At 38.7% G+C, this 11,406-nt stretch overlaps 1 protein-coding gene across 1 annotated transcript in view; it reads right to left on the reverse strand.

The window, feature by feature from the left end:
- RNF130 (ring finger protein 130) overlaps window positions 1-11,406 on the reverse strand; it is a 137,548-nt gene that overhangs the window by 91,555 nt on the left and 34,587 nt on the right. Inside the window, exon 2 of the mRNA XM_040241416.1 lies at window positions 4,304-4,498. Coding sequence (XP_040097350.1) covers window positions 4,304-4,498 — 195 coding nt within the window. The remainder of the gene's footprint in view (window positions 1-4,303; window positions 4,499-11,406) is intronic.

An 11,406-nucleotide genomic window follows, 5' to 3' on the forward strand; every position in this document is an offset into this window, starting at 1 on the left:
GTGCAAACTCAATCTTTTCTGATTTCTGAAGTAATTAAATTCATATTCAATTAGAACCTAAAAACTAAACAGTTAAAGCAACAGTATGACTATTATTTATTTTCTTGATGGGCTTTTAGAATAAAGGAATAGATTTACATTAAGTGGCCCAAATTATGGATATTTAAAGGTATTTTACAATGTATTTGTGATTTATCTTTACTTGTTTTCACAAGGTATGATTTTTTTCCTATTCACAAAGAGAATATTCTATATTCTACAGAGTAATTTTTTTCCATTCATTGCTAGATAATATAGAGCTATATACCTTTTTTAAAAAAGAGAATACGATGCAGAAAAGGGGAGGAGCTATTTGACTGATTCTATTCAACTAGTTAAAAGAACACTAAGAAGCATCCGATACTGCTAATTGACATAAAGATAGAAAAGTAAATTATTTGGTTAAACGTTTACCTAAATTACCTCATCTTCCTATTAGCAATGAAAAAATGCTCATAGATTCTTACAGACATACAAATAAAAATATCAAAGAGCTCTCTGACTTGACAACAATTTGACACAATTTATGACTGCTAAGCAATAGTCTATATTAATTTTTAAAAACCAGGAAAATAAATCCTTAACTTTTATACAAATGTGCATTATTTTAAACTATGCAAGTGCCCATAACTTCCCCTTTATACTACCACATATTTGTTAACTACATTACAAAGAACTTATTCTGCCAAGTAGAGGTAACAAATAAAACCACAAATTGAGCGGTCTTTCCTGTCAATGATGTCATGGACACTGCGCCAGAAAGGATGTCCTTCAGCCACCAGATGAAGGGCATTCATTAGAACAAACAGGAATAAGCTCTTGAAACATTGTCAACAAGGCAAGACAATGAAATACTTTAAAATTAGTTATAAAATATATCCTTAAATGAAATGAAAGCTTAACAAAGCTAAATATCTTCATGAAATCATTTCAGTGCAGCACACACTTATTTTGTTCAAGATATTTTGCTAACCATTGCAGAAAATAAAAAGACACAAACTTTAACTTAAAGAAACCCACAGTCTTCTCTCCACCGCCAGTCAAGTATACACAATGACGACGGCAGAAAGCAGAAGGACAGTGCCGTCCAGAGGCACAAAAGACACTAGGAAGACTGCATGGGCCTCAGCCAGTAGACTCTCTGAGCCTGTGAGCCAGGGCTCCTTTCATCAACTCTTACCAGTTCATATTAGTGCATATTATAATGCACAGCACAGAGTGCTTTTTCTCAAATGAAGGGTGTATAATAGAATTGACATGTGAGCAGGAGAGGGCTAAAACACGGATCTCCCCCTTGAGATGTGGAACTACAGGTATATTTCAGGGATCTGTGCAGGTACAGATCCAGGGGGTATCTAGTTACTCTGACAGAAGAGTCCTTGAACCTTACACAGAAACAGGAAGAAAGGGCTCTGTGAAGGGAGAGAGAAGCAGTGCACTAATGAGCCAGGAAAGCAATGGTTCTCAGAGCACAGAGACCGTCTATGCTGCTGCTCTCCACAGCAAGCATTCATGGCCTTCCCGAGAAAGAGACTGAGGGACCAAAGAGGCCTTTCTACACAGGAGGCAATGTGGCCTGCATCACAGGGAGGAAGCCAGTGAAAAATCTGAGACGGAAACCTAGCTTTCTTATCTTTAGCTATTTCTCAAAGCAAGATCTGTAGACCAGTGGCATTAGTATCACATATAAACTTACTAAAAATACAGAATCTCAGGTTACACTCCAGACCTACTGAATCAAAATCTCCATTTTAACAAGATTCCCAGAGGATACACATGTTCATCAAAATCTGAAGAGTATCCCAGAGCATCTGTCTAGATGTGACATTACTGGATCACAAGGTTTGAGTTCTTTAATGGTATTAGACGGAACTGCATTTCTCTCTGAAGCATTGTTATCAATTTACTGTCTCACGTTGTTCTTTCTAATTTTCTGTGTATCATAAAGCCATAGTTTTGCAATATAAAGCCATTTCTTATTGCTCTTATATTACATTTGCCTTACGAAAGTTCTATATCCTAAGAATATATCCTCAAACTCTACCCCTAATTTTCCTTATTTGTGTTATCAGCTACAATGTAATAAAAGAGTTACATGGTCAATAAATTTGGGAAACTGCAGGTTAGTCAATTAAAACAAGTCTTTAAGACTTCTCAGAGACTTCAGTATGTTTATTAGGAGCTTCTAAAATTGAAATATTTTTCAAGCATTTTCTAAAACTTATTTCATCATTTACCTATTTTCCTCCATGGGTCATCTATGGAACATTTCTGGATACTCTTAACATTTCAAGGAACACAGATGGAAAATCCATGTTAATTTAGAAAGAATTCTCTTCCTTTTTTAAACAAAAATCATTGGAGGGGGGGGAACAAACTTGATTCCTTCTCTTATAATTCCCAGATCTTTACATACTTAAAAGACTCTCATTCTCACTACCTCTCTAGTGGTTTTGTGTGTGTAAAATAACATCACATAAAAAGAAAAATACATTCTGCTCAGTTAAATTTCTCTCTATCCATTTTTCTTTGTTTTCAGTAAGAAGAAAACAGTAAGGAATGATTAGGTCCAAAATTTAGAAGTTTTTTCTTCCCTCTAATACAGCTGATGAGAGCAAACTGACATCTGCCCTGAGACCTAGGCAGAAAAACCACTGTCATTTTTTTCTTTTTGAGGATAACTGATTTACAATGCTGTGTTAGTGATCTCTGACAGTGAAAATCACACATTCTATTTTATTTATACTTTCCTTAAAAAGTTTCAGTTTTCCTACAATGAGCACAAATTACTTTTGGAGAAAGAAAAAAAATATATTTTAATTCTAAAATGTTTAATTTGAAGGGAAGAAAACAAGTTAGAGCAATAAAATTTAAAGTAATCTGCATTATTCTCTCAAGATATACACAAAAGTATCAATGATCTTAAGTTAGGGTGAGGTCTTTGCAAGGTAACTGTCTAAAATTGATAATGCAAATATTAATTATATGATTAAAGAGTTAATTCTAAAGAAATAAGTCATTAATCTTTAACATTTTTTATAAGTGCAGAATTAAAGTTTATCTAGGTTTCAACTAGTTGTAAGAGACAGACTGGTAAACTGAAAGGCAAACACCAAAAAACCTGTGTCTCAGCCTCTCTTCTGCTGGCCCTTGCTTGCTTCAGTCTGTAAGTGGGAGAGTACCTACAACATGCATGGCCATGATGGGGCCAGGAGCCCATGACTGTCTAAGAAAATACGTTAAAAAGGGACTCCTCTACATCATGTCATCAGAGAAACACAGATTAAAACAACCTATTACGATGACCAAAAAGAAGGAAAAAAACTGACAGCACTAACTGCTGGTGAGGGTGTGGAGTAACAGGAGAGTTTCATTTTCTGCTGCTGGAAACACTCTGGAAGATAGTTTGATTGTTTCTTACAAAACTATCCTCTTACTGTACAACTTAGCAATCAGGCTCCCTAGTACTTATCCAAGGGAACTGAAAACTTATGTCCACACAAAGACCTGCACATATATGTTTATGGTGGCTTCACTCATAACTGCTCAAACCTGGAAGCAACCAAGATGTCCCTCAGTAAGTGACTTGATAAATAAACTGTGGAACGTCAAGAAACCAGAATATTCAGCACTCAAAAATAATGAGCTATCAAGTCATGAAGACATGGGGGAACCCTAAATGCTTATAACTAAGTGAAAAAAGCCAGTCTGAAATATGTCCAGATTCTGCTGGGAACCTAAAATTGCTTTAAAAAATAAAGTCTAATAAAAACCAAAAAACTCACTGCCATATATTGCCTGCCATATATATAGCAGTGCTCAATAAACTGCACCACTGTTATTAAAACAAGTACATTAGAAATGTCCTGTTTCCACAAAAATGAAGAAATATGGTTACTACTGTAATTAAAGTAATTACTTGGTTTCAGCATTCATTTTGATAAGATAAAAGGCATGACATAATCTGGAATGATAAGATATTACCTTTCAAAGTTATCAAGTGAAATGTAAAATGATTAAGGATCAGTCACAGTCAGTTCCTTCATAAGTGCAAGTCTCACAGTCTTCTACTGTCATTACATAAGAGAAAGTTCAACTAAAAGAAAAAAAGCATCTCAACAAACAAATGGCAATACCAAAGAAAAATATAATCCTAGAATTATGTTGGAAATGATATGGTTTCAGCAAAAGGTAAAATGCCTTCCTATAAAGCAATAATTTGCCAGCGGGAAAACAAAATCTACAACTTCCTTTTTTTGTTTACCTGGATGAGTCATGGTGACTGGCTCCTCTTTGGATTTATTATTGTAGATGACTACAGCAACTGCATTGTGGAAAGCAGCCCGTGATATTTTCTCTTTAAAGGTGCAGTTTCCCCTCTGCAGCAAGGCAATCCACTGTTTGATGTTAGGAGGGACAAAGAACCGTGTTTGAGGATCACAGCCCAGATGATCAGCAACTAGACAGATGAGAAGAGGAAAAAAAAAACAACCAGAGACATTAACTTTTTCCTCAAGGAAATAAAAATCAATCAAGTCTTCGCCAAAGTGCTTAACTATTCTCTGGATACCATAGCACTTCAAGCAGCTTGCTCCCAGCAGAGCTATAAAAACATCCACAAAGGACAACCCAATGAATCCGAGTCCGTATCTGTACAGGGGGAGAGACGCTCCATTAAAACGTTACCTGTAAAGGAAATCAGAAGGGAAAGACTCTGTTTAACTTCACAGATTGACAAAATATAAAAGACTGATCATATCTAATGTAGGTTGGTGAAGAGAGGAGGAAGAAATGACAAACAGAACCCCCAGCAATCCAAGGGATGGATCTACCCTGACTTCTGCTCATTCACTGCAGTTCAGTTCAGCTGCTCAGTCCTGTCTGACTCTTTGCCATGCCATGAACTGCAGCACGCCAGGCTTCTCTGTCCCTCACCAACTCCAGGAGCTTGCTTAAACTCACATCCATCAAGTTGGTGATGCCATCCAACCATCTCATCCTCTATCGTCCCCTTCTCCTCCTGCCTTCAATCTTTCCCAGCATCAGGGTCTTGTCCATTAAGTCAGTTCTTCACATCAGATGGCCAAACGATCAAGAGTTTCAGCTTCAGCATCAGTCCTTCCCATGAATATTCAGGACTGATTTCCTTTCGGATTGACTGGTTTGATCTACTTGCAGTCCAAGGGACTCAAGAGTCTTCTCCAACACCACAGTTCAAAAGCATCAATTCTTCGGTGCTCAGCTTTCTTCATAGTCCAACTCTCACATTCATACATGACTACTGGAAAAATCATAGCTTTAACTAGATGAACCTTTGTCAGCCAAGTAATGTCTCTACTTTTTAATATGCTGTCTAGGTTGGTCATAACTTTTCTTCCAAGGAGTAAGCGTCTTTTACTTTCATGGCTGCAGTCACCATCTGCAGTGATTTTGGAGCCCCCAAAAATAGTCTGTCATTGTTTCCACTGTTTCCCCATCTATCTGCCATGAAGTGATGGGATCAGATGCCATGATCTTAGTTTTCTGAATGTTCAGTTTTAAGCCAACTTTTTCACTCTCCTCTTTCACTTTCATCAAAAGGCTCTGTAGTTCCTCTTTACTTTCGGCCATAAGGGTGGTGTCATCTGCATATCTGAGGTTATTGATTTCTCCCAGCAATCTTGATTCCAGCTTGTGCTTCATCCAGCCTGGCATTTTGCATGATGTACACTGCATATAAGTTAAATAAGCAGGGTGACAATATACAGCCTTGACCTACTCCTTTCCCAATCTGGAACCAGTCTGTTGTTCCATTTTTGGTTCTAACTGTTGCTTCCTGACCTGCATACAGATTTCTCAAGAGGCAGGTCAGGTGGCCTAGTATTCCCATCTCTTTCAGAATTTTCCAGTTTGTTGTGATCCACACAGTCAAAGACTTTGGCATAGTCAATAAAGCAGAAATAAATGTTTTTCTGGAACTCTCTTGCTTTTTTGATGATCCAGTGGATGTTGGCAATTTGATCTCTGGTTCCTCTGCCTTTTCTAAATCCAGCTTGAACATCTGCAAGTTCATGGTTCACATACTGTTGAAACCTGGCTTGGAGAATTTTGAGCATTACTTTGCTAGTATGTGAGATGAGTGTGCAATTGTGCGGTAGTTTGAGTATTCTTTGGCATTGCCTTTCTTTGGGATTGAAATGAAATCAGACCTTTTCCAGTCCTATGGCCACTGCTGAGTTTTCCAAATTTGCTGGTATATTGAGTACAACACTCTCACAGCATCATCTTTTAGGATTTGAAATAGCTCAACTGGAATTCCATCACCTCCACTAGCTTTGTTCGTAATGATGCTTCCTAAGGCCCACTTGACTTCATCTGGCTTTAGGTGAGTGATCACACCACTGTGGTTATCTGGGTCATGAAGATCTTTTTTGTACAGTTCTTCCGTGTATTCTTGCCACCTCTTCTTAATATCTTCTGCTTCTGTTAGGTCCATATTATTTCTGTCCTTTATTGTGCCCATCTCTGCATGAAATGTTCCTTTGGTATCTCTAACTTTCTTGAAGCGATCTCTAGATCTCCATTCTGTTGCCTTCCTCTATTTCTTTGCGTTACTTATCTCCTGATCCCCATCTCCATCATCACCACAAGGAGACTGATTTTGCTTGGCGTAGAGAAATCCAAACTTTTGGTTCACTTACTAACAGTCTTGTTAAAATTGAAGTATCCTTGAACAAATTTCTCAGTAAGAGTCAAAGAAAATTAGAAAAGTTCAGGTCTGCATTTGAAAGTTTAAATTAGTTAAAGTAACATGTGAAGTGAAAGTGGTTCAGTCATGTCTGACTCTTTGCGACTCCACGGACTGTACGGTCCATGGAATTCTCCAGGCCAGAATACTGGAGTGGGTAGCTTTTCCCTTCTCCAGGGGATCTTCCCAACCCAGGGATTAAACCCAGGTCTCCCGCACTGCAGGTGAATTCTTTACCAGCTGAGCCACAAAGGAAGTCCAAGAATATTGGAGTGGGTAGCCTCCAGCAGATCTTCCCAACCCAGGAATGTAACCAGGGTCTCCTGCATTGCAGGAGGATTCTTTACCAACTGAACTATCACGGAAAATAACATGAAACTAGAATAAATATTCCTTTAATTTATGTGCTGTGTTAAGCTGCTTCAGTTGTGTCCAACTCTGTGTGACCCTATGGACTGTAGCCTGCCAGGCTCCTCGGTCCATGGGATTATCCAGGAAAGAATATTGGAGTGGGTTGCCATGCCCTTCTCCAGGGGATCTTGTCCACCCAGGGATCAAAGTCACGTCTTCTGTGGCTCCCACATTGTAGGTGGATTCTCTACTGCTGAGTCACCAGGAAAGCCTCATCTAATTTATATTTATGGGCAAATATTTCTGTATAGTTTCACATTAGGATACATATATTAACTTATTATAGCTACTTGTCTAACAAGATACACAAAGACACCGAAACTACCCATTGGGACAATAAATTACATGGTCACTGTCCTAGATTTGGAGCGAAGTTTTTTCAAGTACACTTAAATTTGTCAGGGGAAGTTGATCAATTTTTGATTCTGCAAACATGGGAATCAGACCTCTGGCACTCTGCCTATCTTAAAAAGCTGTCCCTGGCTGCTCTTTCCATTCTCATCCTTACTTTTATAGCAGGTTAAAATGAAAAAGGAAAGGCCGTTCAGAAGGAGGAAGAAATTACAAACATTTATTCTGAAGACATGCAGTGCCAGAGAACGGTGTGCCCTAGCCTTCCTGGAATTGGCACTGCCAGTACTTTGAGGGCTGAGAGGGAGGGAAGGAAAGGAGCACAGCACAAATGGGTAACACTAGAAGGAAATAACAATGAAAAATTAAACAAATGAGGTGTATAATAAGACAACACCAGGGGGGAAATGGTTCTGTCTATACCCCAGAAGCACACTGCTTAACAAAAGAAATGAAATGTTCACACTACTTAGAGAAAACGTAAAATGTAGAGATGTCACTAACTTTAGAGAAATGCTACATCTATCATTCCCTCTTAAATAATAGCTTTCCCTAAATTCTTTTATTATCCTGGTGGTGAACAGCAACGAGAGCATATTTGTTACTACAGATCTCCTAATACATAGTTAAGTGGGAGACGGATGATTTCACAATTTGTCGTGATTGACACTGTTGACAACTATGACTCATCTTTTCCTGAAACAGTTTCTACACTCTGAAACTTAAGTCCTTTCTCAAACAGAGAGAAAAAAAGTTTATGTCATGATTTTGTGTGTGTAAGTTTCTCAGTCGTGTCTGACTCTTTGTGACCCCATGAACTATAGCCCACCAGGCTCCTCTGTCCATATGCCCATGGGATTCTCCAGGCAAGAATACTGGAGTGGGTCGCTGTTTCCTTTTCCAGGGGACCTTCCCGACCCAGGTCTCCTGCATTGCAGGCAGTATTTTTACAGTCTGAGCCACCAGGGAGGCCCTATGTCATGATTTTAATAGTCAACTTTTGAAAGACACAAAAAATCATGAAACTCTGAAATTCTGAAACAGACATTAGTTTCAGTAATAATGTCTGTTTCATAGATAATTATCATGCTTGAAAATATAAGCATTTAGTCAATGTGTTATGATAACCTCACTGTCCTGGGAAAAATTTCAAGAATACCTAGAGATCTGTATGATTGTCTTCTATGAAACATGGGGATTTTCCGCACAGATGTGTGTGAAGTCTATCCACAGCCCAGCAGCACACCTCCACCCCATTTCCCTAGCTCCGAGTAGCTACCACTTCCATTTCATTCTTTCTCCCGGATGCTCTGACAGTATCATTGTCCACTTAGAAGAACAGCAGTTCTCTAATAAGTCACAAAGTCTAAGACTGAAGAGACACACCAAGAGGTACAACAAAAGAGCAAAATTTATGAAACATCCTGAAGGAAAAATTAAAAATCCTCTTAAGGAATCCTCACCCACTAAGAACAGATTCTATGAACAACTCCATCATCAATACAAATTCCAACAACAGACTGTATGTGGGAAAGAAGTTTCCTATTCCCCCAAATTTATCCAAATCATTATTCACAAAGGGTCTCTGAAAACCTTTATATCAATAAAAATGTAGTAAGAAATTCAAGTTCCTATTAAACAGATTTTATCTGCTCTTGGCTGCACCAGGTCTCTGTTGCTGGTGTGCCCGGACTTTCTCAGATTGCAGAAAAACTGCCCTTCGACACGTATGATCTTCCTGAACCAGGGATCAAACCCATGTCCTCTGCACTGGCAGGGGGATTCTTAACCACTGCACCACCAACGAAGTGAAAGTTGCTCAGTCATGTCCAACTCTTTGCGACCCCATGGACTATACAGTCCACGGAATTCTCCAGGCCAGAATACTGGAGTGGGTAGCCTTTCCCTTCTCTGGAGATCTTCCCAACCCACAGATCAAACCCAGGTCTCCCACATTGCAGGCGGATTCTTTACCAGCTGAGTGACCAGGGAAGTCCCCAAATTCAAGTTCTTGTTCAAGGAAGTAGTCACCATTATTCAGAAAAAAAAATAAAAGATTTCTATAATCACTTAGTACCATGGTATGCTTATTTTATCTATGCTTGGCTTTAATTAACAAATGACTTGAACAATGAAAATAATGTCAACAGCTCTACAACACAACTTCTCAAGAGGACTGATGACTGGCTGGCACTACTCCAGAATTTAATCCCACTTATTTATACTTGAAATAATTTATTAAGTAAAGACAAGCAGTAGTGTGGCATAAAATACCTATGAAACACTGAATTTATTTCCACTAAAAATCATAATGAAAATGTGAAATTATAGGTGGTATAAAATGATAAAGTATTTTACAATTTTATCTGTCAAATATATCTCAGTAAATTTGGAAAAAATTTTTACATTATTGAGACACTTAACTTTAATTATTTTTCTGTATGGACTTTCCTGTTGAGTCCAGAAATAGTAATGAGACTAATTATTCCTTAACAAGAACCAAACAATTCTGGACAGGAACAATTATGGAATACTCACTTCAACGAATATTAACATAAATGCTCAGTGACATACCAGAGAGAAATACAACAGAACCAAACACCTTGGTCTCTGATGTTAAAGCACCACTAAATGGATTGAAGATGCATGCCTGGCACAGAAATTAAATATCAACAAAGTAATTAAAAATGCCAACGCAGAGCGCTTACAAATTTAGGAAAGGAAAAGAGCACCATGATGGTCCAAGTTTAGTGGGAGCTGGAAGCTGAAACACTTGAGAACTGTTCAAGCAGAAAGGGGAGGGGCACAAGCGAGCGGCGTCCACACACGGAATGAAGACTAAGAGTGTCTCTTCAACTTCGTGTGAAAATCAAACACATTTTACTTATTTTTGGCTGCACTGGGTCTTCGTTGCTGGTGTGCATGGGAGCACAAATTGAGCACAAATTCTCTCAAACTGCGGAGAGCAGGGGCTACTCTAATATCTGCCCTTCAATGATATACTGCAGGACAGATATTAAATATTTGAATGTTTAAGGTAGGCTGTGAGTAGCTAAGTAAATAATTACTCTCTTCCCCACCTCAGAGCAGCCTAAAGTTCTCCATGTTGATTAGTTTCACTCCCATTTCTTAAAGCTGCAAACACCCCATCTGCCAAATAGTGACATCCACATTGTTGTGTGGGTGATGCGTCCTCCTGCGTCCTGAGAACTTGCAAGAGCCATGTGGGCCTAGGGATGGAGAGCTGCTGGAATCCTTAGGCACACGGCGCAGGTGCCCCGGCGAGACTCTAGCTTCCAGAGAATGCGTGTCTTGTTTCCTCCACCTTAAAGGCCAATCCCACTACTCCTCTGCTGACCACCTCAGAGCTGTGCTAAAGTATCTTCTCTGAAAAGCCTTCCCAATTTCCTAACGCTGAGTTGGGTGTTTTATTCATGTTCCCATGGTACCCGGAGATTCCATTCATTTTAGCATTTATCACACTCTGAGTCTCCTGGAACGAGAGATCTAGCATCTTTTTCAGTATCTCTGGCACACGGCAGACACTTAACTCACGTGATGACGGGAGCAAGAGAAGAACGACAGAGGGAGATTAAGCAAGAACTGATGTAAAGAAAAAGTTCGTGCCAAAGACCACTCTGCTTCATGTGGGAATGTTCTGACAGGGGTAATATTCTATCAGCTGTTTTCTATAAAAGAAGTCAAAATAAAAATAGACCTAACTAGTTACCCTAAACTTAAATGTTTCCATTTTCACATTAGATTATAATTTCTTTAATCTTTAGATTTTTTTACTTCTTGTCTTTATTTTCAATGTTGAATTTAATTTTATGATTCACGAATTGCCAGTCTATGTCCGATGCAGGATATGGCACGCT

Source organism: Oryx dammah, unplaced genomic scaffold, assembly GCF_014754425.2.
Source record: "Oryx dammah isolate SB20612 unplaced genomic scaffold, SCBI_Odam_1.1 HiC_scaffold_5, whole genome shotgun sequence".
In the NCBI taxonomy this organism is placed as follows: Eukaryota; Metazoa; Chordata; class Mammalia; order Artiodactyla; family Bovidae; genus Oryx; species Oryx dammah.